Consider the following 17,589-nt stretch of genomic DNA (forward strand, 5'->3'; position numbering starts at 1 on the left):
GGGCGGCCAGGCAGGAGAGGGGGCCTGCAGGGAGCCATCTCAGGTCTCCTGCCAAAAATTAAACCATAAAAAAAAGCTGGAGGGGAGCGGCAGGGGAAGGAAGGAGAGAAAGGAGATGGGGAGGAAGGGAGGGACCAACCGGCCCCTCCGCACCAATAGCCCGGCAGGGGGACGTGAGTAATACATGGCTGGTTCAGAGGGAGTGAGATCAAAAGCCAGTAGATACAAGAGGTTTGTGCTTCACCGACCAGACAGCCCAGAGGCTCAATGAGACCTTTGTTACTCAGGCCCAAGTCAGGGTTGAAGGAATACCTGACCGCCCCGCCTGCCCAGCCCGCCCCCACCCCCACCGTCCTCAGGGCTGGGGGAGGGGCAGGTCACAAGTGAGTCAAGTTGAGTTGGGCACAGCTCAGCCCTGGCCGGTGGTGGGCGGGCAGGGGAGGGAAGAGGCCTGCTCTCTGGCTGGGGCTTGGAGCTTCTGGGGGTGAGTGGAGGAGTGAGTGGCTGCCTGGAAGGCAGGAAGTGGTTCTGCGGGCAATTGTGAGGGAGACTTCGAGGGAGAGGGGGCCTTGTTGAGCCCACCAGGTGAGCAGCCCCTGGGACATCCGCCCCCTGGCCCAGCATCCCTTGGGAGGGAGCTGAGGAATTCTGCGTAGAGTCCATGGCTTTAAGCAGGGCCTGGGTCTGGGGTTCTGGGGGCCCCATGAGAGAGGAAGGAAAGGAGAACCAGAGGGGGCTGGGCTGGGGTGGATGACCCAAAGTTCAGGTGGGAGGCTGCAGGAGGCCTGGTTGTTTGGCCCTTAAGGTTGGGCATGGCTGGAGTGTGTGGAGGGGTGTGCTGTGCTGTGCTGTTGTTGGGGAATGCAGGATTCCTGTCCAGTGAAAGCAGGTTGCTCCAACCAGGGTCGTGCAGAGAGCCAGCAGGCGTAGCCCTGGGGCTGGGAGTAGAGCTGTGGTGAGAACGGCAGCTATTCCCTGGCAGAGGCAGGGCCTGATCTGGGCCTGGGGCCTCTTACCATCCTCTTGGGGACCCCTGGGAGAGGTCTGAGTCCTCTGGTCTTCCCTGAGCCTGGGCTAGCAGGAGCCCTAGAGGCCCACTTCTCTGATGCTGATGCCCGCAGCAGACCCGGCACAGGAGAGGGGATGGGGAATTGGTACTTGTGATTAGAACACACCTTTTCCAGGGCCCTGAGACCTTGGTTCCCCTCAGCTCAGCTCTTCAGTCCAGTCCTGGAGATGCCTGTCCCGCCCAGGAGAGCCGCAGGGCACTGCGCACCCCTTCCACGGCCTCGTTATGGACTGCTGCAGAGTGAGCTGCCCTCAGCTTGGGGAGGTTTCAGATCCAGCCCTCTTTCTGCCTCCAACCAGGTCTGGAGATGGAGATCTCACTCTCCTCTAAACTATGTAATAATGGGTGTTGTCAGTAACCACCAGAATGGTCTGGGAAGGGTGGCCCAGCCCCCACCCCTGGGGGCACTCAAGAAACCTATTTACCCCTCTAAACAAAGGGCAGGCCCTCATCTCTGCCCTCCTTTGCCCAGACCCTCCTTTGCGCTCTGTGCATCCAGTGGCTGGACGAGAAAGGGTTAAGCTTGCAAGGAGGGAGCCTAACCTGCTCCCCCCCCCCACCCCCGCCCCATCCTGGGCACTGGCAGCAGCAGCCATGAAAAGATCCGGCCTCATTCTTTAGGGGAGGGGTAGTTAAGGACCCTGGGCTGGGGGCTGGAAGCTAATTAAGGGAATTTGAGGAGGTCCTTTATGGCGTGGAAGCCACCCCTCCTCATACCCTGGAGTGAGGACCGTTGTGTGAGGCCTTTGTAGGGCAAGAACTGGAAACTCATTACCGGGATGGCTTTAGTGCAGGTGGTGGAGAATGGTGAGAGAATTTAACCTGGGGGGGCCCAGTCCTGGAGGGAGGCAATGTGGGTGGGTCTGGGGTGGGGGGTGCTGAGAAAGGGGAGTGAGGGCTTCTCAGGTGCCCCAGATTCTCGCTTCCCTGTGAGATTCCTGCCGCTGGACCCCTCCACTCTGCTGTGGCCTATGGCTTTTCATTCCTATGTGATTGCTGTCCCAAACTCATGTAGGGCTAAAAGCCATGGGCTACAGTGAGGGGCAAGCTCCTTCTCCTGCAGCAGCTGCACCTCCCACGGGACCAGGTTTGGAGCCAGCCACCAAGGGGCACCAGAAGGAGGCTCTGCTTAGGGGAGGGGCATCAGGGGATGTGGTAACCTGAAATGGGGCTAGGCTGTGTGACCTTGGCCAAGTCACTTCCTCTCTTGCCATGTTTCCTCACTTTGCAAGGAAGAGACTGGGCCGGTTCTTCCAGAGGGAGATTCCCTCTGAGGAAGGAAGGAGACCCTCAGGGTGTGCCAGGCTTTCTGAATTGATTCCTTCCCCCTTGCCAAGTTACTGAGGCCTGGCTCATGGCCAGAGATTTGGGGGCTGGAGTCAAGGGCATCAGGCCACGAAGACTTGGGCCTTTGCTCAGTGCCTCCAGGAAAGCTTCACTCCTTCACTCCTTTCTCCGAGGTCAGCGTGGAATCTGCAGCCTTTTTAGGTGTCAGGAGACCTCTGGGCTCGCTGAGGCTGAAACAGGAGCACTCCATGCTGGCCCCGAGGGGAGAGGAGGTATCTGCAGAGTGAAACTAGGAAGGCAGGAGCTCCCCCTGAGTGGCAGGCTGGACTCCAAGGTCCCTAGCTCCTGGTGTGCTACCCTCTCCAGGATCTGTCCCCCTCCTGCGGTGTGTGAAGGGCACCTGCCCTCTCCCCTCCCCCCCCACCATCCTGCTTGTCACCCAGCTTGCCTGGCTTCTCCCTATGCCTGTCTCTGCTGTCCCTTTTAAATCAGCCTGACTTTATCCCTACCATGCTGGAAGATTCCAACAGGTAGAAATAAAGCGGGCAATCTGGCTGGGTTGGAATAGGAAGCACCCTTGTGCCCCGACTTCTAGCCACCGCCCCACCCCGTTCCAGTCCCCAGTCTAAGACAGATCACTGAAGAATCATAGAAACTACTAGATTTGGTATTGACAATCAGAAGGCAAGTTTCCTATAATATCTCAGAACCCTTAATTTCGCCAGCCAACATTTACTGGGTACCTCCTGTGTACCCCATGATTCTAACCACCCTATCTGTACAAACTCATTTCATCCTCAAGGCAGTCCTATCTACTATTAGCCTGTTTTACTTATGGGAAGTCTGAGGCACAGGGAGCTAAGAAACTGGCGCAAGTTCATATGGACAGGAAGGAGCAGAAGTGGGATTTGAACCCATGTGGTCTGGTGCCAAAACGTTTGCTCCTGGCACATCATGCTGCATATGGGGAGAACCGACACCAGTGCATGGTAAAGTACTGTGAAAACCAGGGAGTGCTGCAGTCACAGGAGAGGTTGTTCTAATGAGGTCTCTATTGGATGCACGTCCACAAATTGGCCCTGTGGCCCAACTCCAATCGCCCTTTGTCCATCACTGGTTTTCCTTTTCCCACAGGAGGTGGGGAGGAGGGGGGATCAGAACAATAGGAGAAGCAAAGAGAAAGCCCAGGCCAGCTGGTTTTTTGCTGGGGCTGATCCAGGCCACTTCCCCTCCTGCCCCAGCTTAGACGGTGAAAGAAACAAGGCATGAGAATTGGCCAGGGTTTCTTACTTGCCCTCTGGGTTCTCTCGCTCAGAGTTCAGAGATGACTGGCACCTTCCTCCACCTCTCTCATTGTCCAGCTGCCTTAGGCCCAGAGTGAGCCTATCCTATTCCCTGCCCTGCTCGGAGGCTGTTCAGGCACCTGATTTGCTTCCCTTAACTCCTGATCTCCTAGCTGAAAAATCAAGTTACAGCCATGTCCCTTTCCTGCCTCCTGAAACTGGGCCTGTCCCGGGAATCCTGTACAGTTTGTCCCGGTAGGCCCCAGCACTGGGCTGGGCCTGGGAGCAAGGGTACAGAGGAGCCATTCCAGAGATTATACCTCCGTAAAAGCTCCAGCAAGGCAAGGCACTTTGTAGGGATGGCTGAGTAAATGTTTGTTGAAGTGTGAACTGGGAGGAAAGAGGGATGGGGTAAAAGGTGAATTGCCACTAGCAGGGACACAGGGCAAGCCCACAGCTCAGCAACTCTCCCAAGACAGTCCTCACTTTGCTGGGGCTGGGCCTGGGATGCTTCTGAGGTTACAAAGGTGGATCTCCTTTCCATTCTTTGTCTCCTGCCTATTGCCAGTGGGACAGGTGTGGAGAAGATATTCAATTATATATTTCACGTAATTGTGCAACTGCATTGAATAAGCAAGCTGCCCTTATACCCCTTCTCCCGGGAGGATCCACAGATCAGAGGGCTGTGTGTGTCCTGTCCGCTGCCTGAAGACGGCTGAAACTTTATTCCCAGCAATCTAAGTCTTTTTTGTTTGTTTGTTTGTTTGAGTCGGAGTCTCACTCTTTCGCCAGGCTGGAGTGCAGTGGCGGGATCTCTGCTATCTGCAACCTCCGACTCTTTCATGCTGTTCTCCTGCCTCGGCCTCCCAGGTAGCTGGGATTACAGGCATGAGCCACCACACCTCTACTAAAAATTTTTTGTATTTTTAGTAGAGAGGGGGTTTCACCATGTTGGCCAGGATGGTCTCGACCTCCTGACCTCGTGATCCACCCGCCTTGGCCTCCCAGAGTGCTGGGATTACAGGCATGAGCCACTGTGCCTGGAAGTCCTTTTTACAGTTCTCAGAAATACCCAGCATAAGGCCTCCCTTGGGAGAGTGGGCCCATGTTTAACAACACTGAACTCAGATGACTCTCTCTTATTGTATTTGTTCCATTTCTAGTGGAAATAGAGTTTGACTGCTAAGCCCTAGTCCTTTCTAAATATAAAGACTATTGGGGGAAAAACAGTCTCTGTCCCATCTTTCGAAAGTTTGATACTAAAGTTTGACCTTTGCGGTTCATTCTGGCACTGACAGTCTGGCCCACCAGGTTCCCAGCTGCTGCTGCTGCTGCCTGTCACACTGCCCACTCTTAGGGTGGGCCAGCCTCTGCCAAGCCAGGCTGGAAAACCCTGGGTGCAGGCCGCAGAGACATTTTAGGACCATTGCTGTTCTGACTCCTCCAGCTCCCAAGAACCTCAGAACCACTGAGAATGCTTGGCTGCCCTTGCAGTCTGAAAAAGTGGAGGGAGCTTTCTCCATAGGTGGGCAAGGAAGATACAAGTGGGGCTGGCCTGGCAAGCTCGGATCTGTGGCCTCTGCAGGCCATTGGAGGCAGAGAGGGCCTTGGCCTGTGATGCCAGGGAGCTTGCTGAGCCAGAGGCTGGAGCTCAGGCTCAAGCAGGCCAAGAAGGAGTTAACCTCCAAGGAGAATGCCAGCTTCTCCCAGACTGGAGGCCTGTGCCCAGCTCTGCTGCTGCCAACTCTGGGAAGAAGTCCTGGGATCTGTAGTTTGTGCCACCACCCACCCCTGGCCTGCCTGTTTATCAACACCGTCTTGTAGACTACAGTTCCCAGAAACCTGCAGAGGCTAGGCTTTGGGGGAAGGGGTGGGGTAGGAGGCTCCGTGGCGGCCAGAGGGAGAGGGAGAGGGAGGAGGTGGGGAGAGAAAACCCAATTCACCCCCTTCCTTTTTAATTCTTTCTCCTGGTGTGTCTGCTCCACCGCCCGAGCTAATCCCCCAAATCCGGTCTCCTAAGCCGCAGCTGCTTCCCTTCGCAGTGATGAATGGCTCAGGGAGGGAAGGTGAATTCATATTTTAATTACTGAGGCGCGGTGCTAAGGGAGCCGGGGAGGGGGTGGAGGGCTGAGCTTTGTTCTCAAGGCGCCGAGGGCACACCCTCCTTACTGGGTCACTTCTCTTTTGCCCTTTACCTGGGGTGGCGGGTGGCGGGTATTGAAGGTGGGGGTTGCCTTGCTGAGAGCGCCTCTGCTCTCTGCCTTGGGAGATGAGGGGATGGGTCATGGGGGGCTCAATATCCCTTTTCTTGTTTGTCAGAGAATTCCTGGCACGTCCCAACACTTTTAAATAGCTTCCTACCCTTCCACCCCCCTGCCTCCCACTATGATGCCAAAATTCGAGACACCTAGGAGTTTGTGGTCTGCACGCCTGGGGCCCTGGATTTCTCTTTATCTTACTTTCCGGCCTGCTCTGAGTCCCCTCTTTCTCTTGGTTCTTCCACATGTTTATGCTGCCTCTGACTCACTGCCCCATTTTTGCCAGAGGTACAAGGGTTGGAGGACCCTGGGAGAGTATTTGGCACAGAGAGATGTGGGGGTCAGGCCAAGGAAAGAGACCAGCAGGGAGGCCGAGGAACCTCCTAGTGGTGGGGGAGGACACGTGCTCTGTGGATTGGCATCTCTTCTGCTCGGCTCCACAAAGGTGGCTGGGCAGAGCATCGTCTATGTCCCAGACCCCAAACCATCTTGGACCTGAGCTGGGGAAAAGCCAGAGAGGAGGATGGGGAAGAAGCCAGGGCCAACAGCTTGCAGTCAGTTGCAGCCAACTGTGTGATGGCAGGAGGTTTGTCCAGTGTCCTCCCCACCTCTCCATCCTATTCTGGGCTTCTGGGGGCTGTTTTTCCATTCCTTAGTCCCTCCTGGACTATGGGCATGGAAATGGAGTGGGAGGGTGGGAGGGGAGTTCCCGTGATGAGCACTGATGAGCGGGGAGTGGACCCAGGCGCTAGTCCAGACTCCTCCCCCTCAAATAGATGCAGCAAGGGAACCTGACTTCCCCAGGGAGCCTCCAGCTGGTACTGGAGCCCTCTGCCAAGGGTGAGGGGTAAAGACAAGGAAGAGAGTCGACAGGACTCCTGCCTGGGCAAAGCAGAGAGGAGCAGAGACCACAGCCTGGCAGAGGGACTCCCCAGGTACCTGCTGCTGGGGACTCTGAGGGAGGAGTGGGATTCACAGCGGGCAGGGACACAGAAATGGGTTGGAATTCTCTGCCCCATGTCCCCCCAATTCAGGGGCTGGCCCAGCAATCTGTGTGCTGCAGACAAAGCCAAGGCAGCCTCTGGGGCTTGGAGTTGTGCACCTCACAATGAGGACCCGTTTAGAGACCCTGTTAGAGAAGAGGAAGGAGAACCAGAGCCCTTTAAAGCAAAGATCTGAACAGAATAGACAGACCCCCTTTATTATACTTTCTGCCCTTAGATACAAGGCTCCAGGAATCCCACTGAGGCAGCCAACCCTTGAACACCTCTCGGGAGTCAGGCTGCAGCCCCTAGCCCAGCTCTTGGCCGGTTTCATTCGCTCTCCTTTCCTCTGATGTAGGTCCTGGTTCCTCTGACCCTACACCCCACAGAATTTTCTTAAATTCCCCAAAGGACCCTGGGGAAGAATGGTCACTTAAGGGGGCATATCTTGCTGTTTTAAAGGGAAGAGGATCAACGCACCCTGGGGTCAGAGACCCAGAGACCTAGACCTGTTGTGGGGCTGCCACCTGCCTGGCTTGTTTTAGTTGTGAGTTCCTTCCCAGATAAGCCTCGTGCTTGTCAATTTCTAGCCATATATTTTTCAATAATCGTGGGAATGCTTTGTTGATCATACCCTTGACTTACACCCCCAGCAAGAGAAGTGTATGCATGACAATAACTGATTATGAGGAAATCCACCCACCCTCCCTCCCTTTTTCCTGATTAAGTTAGAATTCTGAATGCCTTCCAGCCCCTTAGGTTTGGGGTCTTAGTGTTAAACCTTGCCTAACCTCCTGGTACACTGAAATGAGATAATGAAGGCCCAGAGAGATGTGGCCACTTGCTTAGGATGACATAGCATGTCAGCATCAGAGCCAGGAATAGAACCCAGGCCACCTAAGTCCTAAATTGGATCCGTGTCTCTCTCTAGGTTTGTCACAGGAGGGATCCAGAGATAGCTGCAGTAGATAGATCTAGAAATATAGTAGTTGTGTCTCGGCTCTGTCTATATATATCCTGGAGGTTGCTCTCTGCTAACTATATATACTCAACCAGAGTGGGTGTGTAAATGGTGCTGGAAATCGGGTTATTAAATAACCAGCCTACCTACCCGTGCTGACTCAAGCTGGGACTCCTGCCCATCCAGCTGGCCAGTGGAAATGCATTGCACCTATTAATTACAGCCATTAGCTGTATTACCAGGATGATGAGAGGCTGAAGGAGGGGAGAATCTTGACAGGACTCCATAGGGCACCGTGCTCGGTACGGGCCTCGGTTCTGCGTGGAGAAACACGAAGGAAGTTTTTCCAAAAGGACGAGGTTGGCCAGACCAGTGGAACTGTCCAGAGAGCCACCACCTGGGCCACGCCACATTCCTCAAAGGCAGTGAAATCACTTTGCACGTGTGCCTTGCTAGGGGGCCCAGGGCATTCTATGCAATCCCCATTGCATGAGGGGATGGAGAAGGGAGGCGCCTCATGCTTCCCCATTCCAAACCCCTCCTGCATAGCCCTGTGCCTCTCTCCTTTCCCGCAACACTTGGGCTTCACTCACCTGCCTGCCCCCAGTGTTACTCCTGGAGAGAGGAGTGATTCAGACCAGGCCCGGGCCTGACCTCCATGCAGGGGGCTTTGGTTCCTTTGTTCTCAGCTTCTCTGCTCGAGTGACTTGAATGCACTTCTGCTCCCTTTCAACAGGCCCAGGGGCAGAGGAAGGGCAGAGAGGTGAACTGGAAGAATCTGCAGGTGGCTAAGGCTAGGGAACCTAAATGAGCCTTTGGAGAAAGGGATACTCTTGCAGACTGAAGCTGAGCTCCGGAAGCTCCTTCTCTTCCCCAGCCAGACTGCCACAGATACCAAGTGGCCCCTGGCTCCTGCTGAGGGCCGGGTCAGCCAGAGGTGAGGGACAACGTGTCCAGCTGGGGCAGATCCAGCCTCAGCCTCTACCTCAGACTTACTTAATGTGCTAGGGAAGAAACCATGTCTTTTTGCCCTTTTGTATTTACCTCCCAATCCCTTTGCCCAACTTAGGTGTGCTAAATAAAAGAGCCTGTTGGCTAAAAGAACTCTCTTTGCCGTCTGTTCTCTCCATGAGGAGGACTGGGATTTGCGTGGCTCTGAGCAATAGACAGAAGTGCATGGTCACTCCCTGCAGGAGTTCCTAGGGTATCAGACAACGCGGGGTTGTTCGGGAGGGGAGGAGTCTGACTCAGTCTCAGGTATCAAAGTAAGGCTACCCTGGATGAAGGATGGAGGAGGGCTTGTTGTGTGTGCAGCCTGCAGAAGCGAGGGGACGCCCCCAGATGGAACCTGTGTAAGGTGGCACAAGCCAGAGCCTATTTTAAGCCAGCTTGCTTCCTGTTCTGCAACCACAGGTGTATGGGCATGGGGTGAGGCGGAGCGGGTGGGAGGGGAACAAAGGAGGCAGCAGCTGGGCTTTCTCTTTTCTCCCTTGGACTCACCCAGTCTCCAGTTTGAGGCATGACATCAGCTCCACACAGATCAGGAAACACTGAAGTTTCAAAGAGCTGTTGTTCGGAGGCCCGGCTCCTCCCCAGGCCGGTGTGAGACCTAGCAGGGCCGCCTCAGGGAGTGGCCTGGACTGGGCCAGACCCAGAGGGTTCTGGGAGCATTAACCCCAGCTTGCTTCTCTCTCCCTGCCTTTCTCCTGCCCCTCTCCCTCCCCTACCTTTCCCTGCAGATCTCTGGTGAGTGTTCCCCCAGCCTGGCCTAGGGCATGCCCCAGTTCACTTTCGCCTGCTTCTGTGGTCTCCATGGCTTCTGCAAAATGAAGAGGAAGAAGGAGGAAGTTCACAGAGAGCGGGAGACGGCGGTGTGAGCAGAACCAGGGCCCCTCCATCAGCCCCCAGCAGGTCCCAGGCCTGACGGTGCCCGCTTCTGGCTGGGGCTTGGAGCAGGAAGCCGTGTGTGCATCTTAAGTCTTGATTTAGCTGGTGCTCTTCTCAGCCTGACTCTCACCTGAGGGCATCAGCCTCCCTTGTGCCTCCCAGCCGCCTCATGCCCACACCCAGTAGCTTCCAATTCTCAGACCTCCTTGGAGAGAGGTTCCGGCCACACAGGGGAGCCCCAGGACCTGCGGCATGCCTTCCAGAGATGGAGAAGCCCCAGGGAGGCCAAGGAGCGAAAGTTCTTTCCTGCCCTGAGAGCTTCGGGGGACTTTTGTTAGGGTAACCCGCACGAGGGATGTGCCGCCTTGGGCTAGGAGAGCTGCTGCTAAATGGGAAAGTGGCTGCTCTTGCAGAGAACCGCCAGCAGCCCTGACCCCGGAGAAGGCCTGGGGAGGAAGTGTGAGACAACCGCCCAAGCCCAGGATGGAGACTCTCCTGGGACTCCAGGACCAGGGACATGAGTCCTTTTCCAGCCCCTTCCCAGCATCCTCCTGGGCCAGGTGGGGCCAGGCCTGAGGTGGCCAGCCGAGGGAGGAGGAGGGCAGAGGCGGCCAGTGGCTCTGTGGCTCCCTCTGTTCCTGCCCTCCAGAAAGCAGCCCTGACCCTGGCCCTGACCCACCTGTGATCACGATCACGATCCCTGTGCCTCCTTGGCAGCAGCCCAGATGTGCGGAGGCCTGTTCCCCAGGCCCTGACTCCCCTCCTCAGGGACTTCTTGCTGTGGCCAGACCAAGGGGCTCCTTTCCTGGACTGAGCTGGGTGCCCCCTCCATTCTCCTATCTCCCCTGCCTTTTTCTTCTCTCCTCAGAAGCCATAGAGGGGACTGCGTTCGTGTGTGGTGCCTTCAGGGGAAACTCTTGGGGTAGGGGGATCTCTAGGACGTTCCTTGACTTTCTCCCTCATCTCCCCACCCCCGCCGACCTTCCGGCTTCAGTCTCTGCGCATACCACCAGCCCATTTCCAGGAGACAGAAAGCAAAAGAAAAAAAATATTTCCTTCCCTCTTTCCTTCCTTCTTCCTTCCTCCCTTCCCCCATGTTGGCATAACTTAGCCTTTTGTCTTTGATCCTGGAGTTCTCGGGGCTAGAAGACGAGCAGACAGGAATGCCAGCAGCTGAGATGCTTCGGGCAGATTCTGTAAGCCTGTTCTCCCTCATCAGGGAACTTCTAAGCCAAGGAGCAAAGTCAAATCCCCTCTAGCTCCCCAGTGACAGCGTAGCCCTCTGACAGGTAAACAGGTGACCTGGGTAGAGAGGTCAGGGCCCCAGGACAGGAGTCTGGGCTCCACTTTCCTTGGAATGTGGACCTCACTGGGCAATTAAGGAGAACGAGAGGCTTCTCGGTGGGTTTGCCCAGAACCTCAGAGAAGCAAGGGCATGTTCTACGCCAGCAGCCTCTGCCTGCCCAGCTCATGCCCATACTCAGGGGCCTTTCCTGTGCTTTGGGCAGATTTGGTGGGATCCAGATTGTCTTTATAAGGCTTGAGCACAGCTTGGTTTCCTCCTTTCATCTTCCAACCCCTTCCATTGCCCCTACCTCCCAGCCCCAGCCTTCTACAATCTGTTATTTCCTTTTATATCCAAAGAATTATAAACAGAAGTCCTTCCCTCAAGGGAACAGCAAGATTCAGCAATAAAGGCCAGTGGGGTCACAAAGGACAGGAGACGAACTCCCTGGTGCTTTGTCCTCTTGGATAGGAGAGGCCTTGGCTGAGGCAAAGAGATGGGCAGAAAAGTTACCTTGATACAGAGGCCGGAGAGCCGCCTGGAGGGCATATGTGTCCCTAGCGGTCGCCTGTGAGGCTGCAATCCTAGAGAAGTCACTCCTGTGGCAGAGGATGAAATTGTATCCCCGGAGACTTAGAGGTATTGGGTGTTCTGTCCTGACCACACGGTCTCACCGGGAAGAAAGGTCAGGAAAGTGGAGAACGAACGTCCTGGGAGTAGGTGGCCGAGGAGATCTTCCCCCACGTGCACCTCTCAGAACTTGGCAGGTTTTGCAGCTGCAGGCCTTTGGCAGTGAGCCCATCCAGAAAGCTGCTTCCCCTGGGAGAACTCCCTTGGCTCCAGAGGGATACTGGATATCTTGAGCTCTGGCTTTGGGAACATGGGTGGAGTCCCAAGGTCAAAGTGTTCTGAGTGGAGGTCCAGTTGTCCTCTGCCTCCAAGCCGGTGGCCCCGTCTTCACCCAGGGCTGAGGTTGGGGCCAGCCCTGCAGCTGATCTGAGTAGGAGGTAGCAGCTTCTCGCCAGGTGCACCCCAACCCCACATTCTATTGTCCCACAGTTTCCTCTCAGAGAAATGGGGACTTTGCTCCTTTTAGCATCTCGGAAGGCAGTCTGGACACCTGTGCCCACCTCTATGCCCTTGGTACAGGGAAGGCCAAAGCAGCTCCAACATCCACAGACCCTGTACCCTGGGGCTCTGACTTCTGGCCAGGCTTCTACTCCTTCTGGGGTGGGCCTGGCTGCTTTGCCTTCCCATCCTCTCTCCGGGGTTCTCTCCCAGAGACTCTACCTTGAGGTCGGGGTCCTGCGCTCAGGTGCATGGGCAGATGATTCTGTGGAGGAGATCAGGCCTCTTGTTCTTGCTGTGTAAAACTGATTCTTCCTTGCAGGCAGGTGGGGGGGGGTCTTAGCCTCCCTGGGCCTCAGTTTTCCCCATCTGTAAAGGGGAGGACTTCCCATGCCCATGTTCCCTCTTGGGCTTTAGGCAGTTGAATGGAGTATCAAGAAGTGTGAAGGGTCTTTGTGACATGAGTGTTGTCTGGGACCCTGGCCCACAGGACCCAAGGGGCTTCTTGTCTCAGGTTGAAACCTTTTTATTAGAATGTCATTTCCTTCTCTGCTCCCAGGGAAGGGCTTTTTGAATGTAGCATATGGGTTCATAGAAATATATAGGGAGATTGTTATTTTTAGAAAAAAAAAAAAAGAGCAATAATTAACTAACTGAAATATACATGAAGTAGTAGAGTGGGATGCAAAGAACACTGAGCTGGGAGCCAGGTCTCCTGGGTTCTAGCCCTGCCTGGAAACTAATGACCATGTGACCTTAGTCACATCTTATTTCTGAGACTCAGGTTCCTCAACTATAAATCGGGGATTACGTGAATGTCCTCTTAAGTCCCCCTTGGAGTCCAGGGCTCCCTGAGTCTGGGAAGTTGCGCCTCAGTGGGGCATAGGGTTGTGGAACCAGAGGGTTGCAGGTTTCCTGTGCCCTCACAGATGCATTCTGTGCAGACAGCAAATGTGTGGGGTGGTATGGAGGCTCTGAGAAGTGAGGGGGATGGGGGAGTGAAAGGGAAAGGGAAGTCCCCCGGAGCTTCTGCTAGAATCCTCCCCTAGCCAGGGCCCAGGACCCCCTGCCGCTCTGCCTCTCTTCCCTCCTACAGCCAGGCCCCAGGGGAGTAAGTCTGTTGGCCTGGACTCCTGTCTAACCCATCACAGGCACCACTCTTAGGTACACTCTTGTTTTCTCTCTGTCGCATACACACACCATCACCACCCCACCACCACCTGCAGATAGATGCTCAAGCCATTCTTTATAGATCTCATGGACTCGTGCCCTGCTCCAGTTCCGTAACCCATGGGCTTCTGTTTGCACAGCTTCTCATGTGCCCATCTCCATGCTGATCAACCACCACACCTCATTCCTTGCCTTCTGCAAGGGGAAGTGCCTCAGGCTGGAATATGTCCTGTCTACAGACTGAATGTGCGTTTTGCCTAGTGGTTGGGGATGTGCTGATGGTGGAATGTGCTGGCGATCGTTTCTGGATGGAAAGCCACAGCCCTCCAGTGTTCTGCCATGGCTGACTCCTGACCTTGGCAAATTGCCTCCTCTCTCCCAGCCTTCTCCATAACAGGTGGCAATGAGTCCTATGCCCTCCCTACCTCGCAGGAAGGCACTCATTATAAAGGGCACACTTAGCACATGTGCCCAGATATGCCTGGAACTTTTGGAGACAGATACTTGGTTCACAACCATGAAGATGAGCTTTCGCCAGAGAAGGAATCTTTGGGCTGCTGAGTTCAGTGGGCTCCCTCCAGGCTGGTCCAGGAAGTCTGGTGTTCCTCCTGAAGGTGGCTGCTGTGCCCAGCAGGTGATCAAGCTGACAATACCACAAGAACCAGAATCTGTTCCCAAGGAATGAACGTTCTGTCTCTCTGACCCAAAAGCAAGAACAAGAGAGAGCCGTCGCCACCATCGCCCTGCTCCCAACACAAACACAGCCCCCAAGTCCATGTTGCTGACTAGGGTGTCTGGCTCATCAGAGTGAATCCTGTGGACCCCCAGGCCATCCCTGGAGTAGTCAGTGCCCACTGTGTCGGGGTTGTTGTGGCCAGCCCACCTGGGTTCCCTTCTCTAAGTTTCCATGGGATCAGAGCTATAATCATGAAAAGGAAACAGAAACCGTGGCTCTTCACAGGGGAGCCCAGGAGGTCAGGACCATCCATCAGGAGGGTGAGTGGTGGCTGCCCGGGGCATCCCTGGAGGAAGTTGTCTTGCCAAGGAAGAAACTGCAAAAGCCAAGAGCTCCCGGACCTGAGCAGCTCAGGCGCTGGCAGAAACCCTCGAGTCTGGAGTTCAAAGGTTTTCCTCGTGGCTGCTGGTCTGTCTCTTTCCCTTTTGGGGCAGCCATCTCTCCTCCTTTAGCTCATTCCTGTGTTCCATCCAAGGGGCGGGAGGAAGGCAGGAAGGGGAGATGGCAGGACCCAGACAGATCCTCAGGACTCGCCCAGCCTCTGTTGCCATGGCAACACTGCTATTTTTATCCCGTTGTTCACGATGCTCAAAGCTCTAACTTTTTCTGTTCCAGAGAGGCCAGGCTGGCTTCTGCCCTCATCCTTCAACACAGCATCTTCTCCCAGAGGTCTGAGGATGGGAAAGAGTGATGGAGAAAAGGGGAGCCCACTAGGTCACCCCTCAACCAAGGGGAACTGTTTGATGGGGTTTGTCTCTGCCCTTTTGATCCTTTGGTTTTCTACCTGGCTCAGGCACCCAGGTTCATGTTTTCTAGGAGATCAAAACTCCCCATGGTCTCCCTGAGAGACTGTTCCAGAGAAAAAAGAGCTGCCACTTAGGATGGGTTTTCCTACACAGGTGTGATACTGGGGCCACTTCCCTTCTTGGGAAAATGAGATTTCATTCTGAACAATGTCCTGTTGGTATAAGCTGACCCCTGACCTCTTAAAAGGAGATGGAGAATTAAGTTTGATTAATTAGCAATCAGATTCACTGGGGAATCGAAACCAGCACTTCCCTTTCTTCTGTTCCTCCACCAAAGAACTGGAACAAATGGCTCCATGTCTTTGTCCAGCCTTTCTGCCCAAAGCAAAATAGCACATATTCTCCACGTTGAAAAGCCAGTCTACTCAGATGGCCACATTTCTCTCGAGGTTCTTGAAGACAAGGTCTAATGAAAGGATTTCTGTTCTTTCTCTGTCTGTTCTCTCTGGCCCAGCTTCTAGTCCTTTCTTTATGTCCTCAATCCATGGTAGTGGCAGGAGACCCCTGAGAGTCAATGGTGCTAACATTCCCCACCTATATACCCCTATACCCCTATGTAGTTTATTGAGATTTGGACTCAGCACCCGGGGTGGCTGTGTTGGATGGGTATATTTCACATCCTCAAGACCATGACCCTGGAGACAGGTCTGGATTAACTCTGAAGTAGCAATCTATATCATGCTAAGCTCCTGCACTGAGGTTCTACTTTGGCTGAACTGACTCTTGGATGGTTAATTTTCCTGGGGTGGCTGGGACCCATTTACTAAGCCTCTAATTGGTTTCATTTTGGCTCAAGTTGCGTGGTTTCCCGAATCTATGCACCTGGAGTAAGCACTTTTCTGGTTGCCACTGAAAAGCATGCCAGCAAACGCTGCTCTGTTAATTGCTGTAATAAACAGACTTTATTATATCCTTTTGCAGTAAATGAATTACGTTGTCAGGGTAGATGGGGCATCCATGTTTATTGCACACTGTAATACACTACAGCAGCAGAAGCTAAACATTTGTTTCCATCAACTCTACTGAGAGGAGGGATATTGGAGACTGGGAGGAAGAGTCAGGAGGATGGACATAAAGTGAGGTGTTGGGGCCAAGAAGGAAGCTTTGGGAGACACTCCGGGTCCCTGGAACTCTGTGAGCCTCACTTGTGCTATCTCTAAACTGAAGGAAGCCAGGCCTCCTGCCTCTTACCATCTCAGAAATAATAGTGAGATAAAGCCAGCTAGAGTGGGTAGGTGTGGGGAACAGGGAAGGTGGTTTAGGACTGCAATATGATCACGTAGTCTTTTTTTTTTTTTTTTTTTTTTTTTTTTTTTTTTTTTGAGATGGAGTCTCACTGTTTCACCCAGGCTGGAGTGCAATGACGTGATTTCGGCTCACTGCAACCTCTCCCTGCCAGGTTCAAGCAATTCTCCTGCCTCAGCCTCCCGAGTAACTGGGACTGCAGGTGGCTAATTTTTTTGTTTGTTTGTTTTTGTATTTTTAATAGAAATAGAGTTTCGCCATGCTGGCCAGGCTGGTCTCGAACTCGTGACCTCACGATTGCCTGCCTTGGTCTCCCAAAGTGCTGGGATTACAGGCATGAACCACCGTGCCCAGCTGATCAATCACATAGTCTTAAAGGTGTTTTTAAGAAAGAGAAAGGGCCAGGCGCAGTGGCTTATGCCTGTGAGGCCAAGGTAGGAGGATCACTTGAGTTCAGGAGTTAAGACCAGCCTGGGCAACATAGCCAGACTTCATCTCTACTATATGGAAAAAAAATGTATATATATATATATATATATATATATATATATATATATATACACACACACATACATATATATATACACACACATATATACATAAAATATATACATATACATATATACATAAAATGTATACATATATATGTATATATATATTTTTAGAGGCTGGGTATGGTGGCTCATGCCTGTAATCCCAGACTTTGGGAGGCTCAGGAAGGCAGATGACCTGAGGTCAGGAGTTCAAGACCAGCCTAACTAACACAGAGAAACCCCATCTCTACTAAAAATACAAAATTAGCCAGGTGTGGTGGCGCATGCCTGTAATCCCAGCTACTCAGGAGGCTGACACAGAAGAATCGCTTGAACCCAGGAGGCAGATGTTGAGGTGAGCCAAGATCACGCCATTGCACTCCAGCCTGGGCAATAAGAGCAAAACTCCATTCAAAGCATAAAATAAAATTAGCTAGGCATTGTAGCATTCACCTGTAGTCCCAGCTACGTGGGAGGCTGAGTGGGGAGGATTCCCCTGAGCTTGGGAAGAGATCACACCACTGCATTCCAGCCTGGCCAACAGAGTGAGATCCTGTCTGAAAAGAAAAAAAAAAAAGGAAGATAAGAACCTTTGGTTGAATTTCTCAGAACTGAAGACTGTATTCACAGAACACATGGGAATTTTCAGACTTATAAAAGAAAGAAAGATGCTATAAGATGGCATAACATTAAGAACAAGAATTATATTGTGTATGTGATTATACATCCATAAAGCTGTTTAAAAGAGAATTATGATGTCATAACTCCACTTGAATTGGGGGAATAGAGATTCCAACAATCTCCAAGCAGAAAGCCCTGAGAGAGGGTAGCGAGATCGAGCCAGCAAGTCTAACCCCAAAGCCAGCCTCCTGTAAGGCAAGAAGTGATCTGGGGCAGGAGGCGACTCAAGTTATCACACAGGCAGCTGTTGTTTAGAGTGGTGGATTGGCTGCTCCTGAGGGAGCTGGCTGCCTCTTCTGCAGTCTCAGCCACCATGACACCTAGCACAAAGCGCTTA

General features: G+C 53.5%; 1 protein-coding gene across 3 annotated transcripts; it reads left to right on the forward strand.

The window, feature by feature from the left end:
• Positions 1-403: 403 nt before the first annotated feature.
• On the forward strand, positions 404-15,703 carry BLACAT1 (BLACAT1 overlapping LEMD1 locus). 3 transcript variants are annotated; one of them, XM_074384927.1, is made up of 3 exons: positions 404-585; positions 1,211-1,368; positions 9,581-15,703. In XM_074384927.1, the coding sequence occupies exon 3, from the start codon at positions 9,617-9,619 to the stop codon at positions 9,716-9,718; it is 102 nt and encodes a 33-aa protein (XP_074241028.1). In that variant the 5' UTR covers positions 404-585; positions 1,211-1,368; positions 9,581-9,616; the 3' UTR covers positions 9,719-15,703. The 3 variants fall into 3 exon arrangements, with proteins under 3 accessions (XP_074241028.1, XP_074241027.1, XP_074241029.1); XM_074384926.1 differs by lacking the exon at positions 1,211-1,368; XM_074384928.1 differs by lacking the exons at positions 404-585; positions 1,211-1,368 and adding an exon at positions 2,230-5,705.
• The last annotated feature ends 1,886 nt before the right edge of the window (positions 15,704-17,589 follow it).

Source organism: Saimiri boliviensis, chromosome 14, assembly GCF_048565385.1.
Source record: "Saimiri boliviensis isolate mSaiBol1 chromosome 14, mSaiBol1.pri, whole genome shotgun sequence".
Lineage (NCBI taxonomy): Eukaryota > Metazoa > Chordata > Mammalia > Primates > Cebidae > Saimiri > Saimiri boliviensis.

What these genes read in the sequence shown, in the direction of transcription:
- BLACAT1 (XM_074384927.1), top strand. Translation starts at nt 9,617, where the DNA reads ATGCCCCAGTTCACTTTCGCCTGCTTCTGTGGTCTCCATGGCTTCTGC.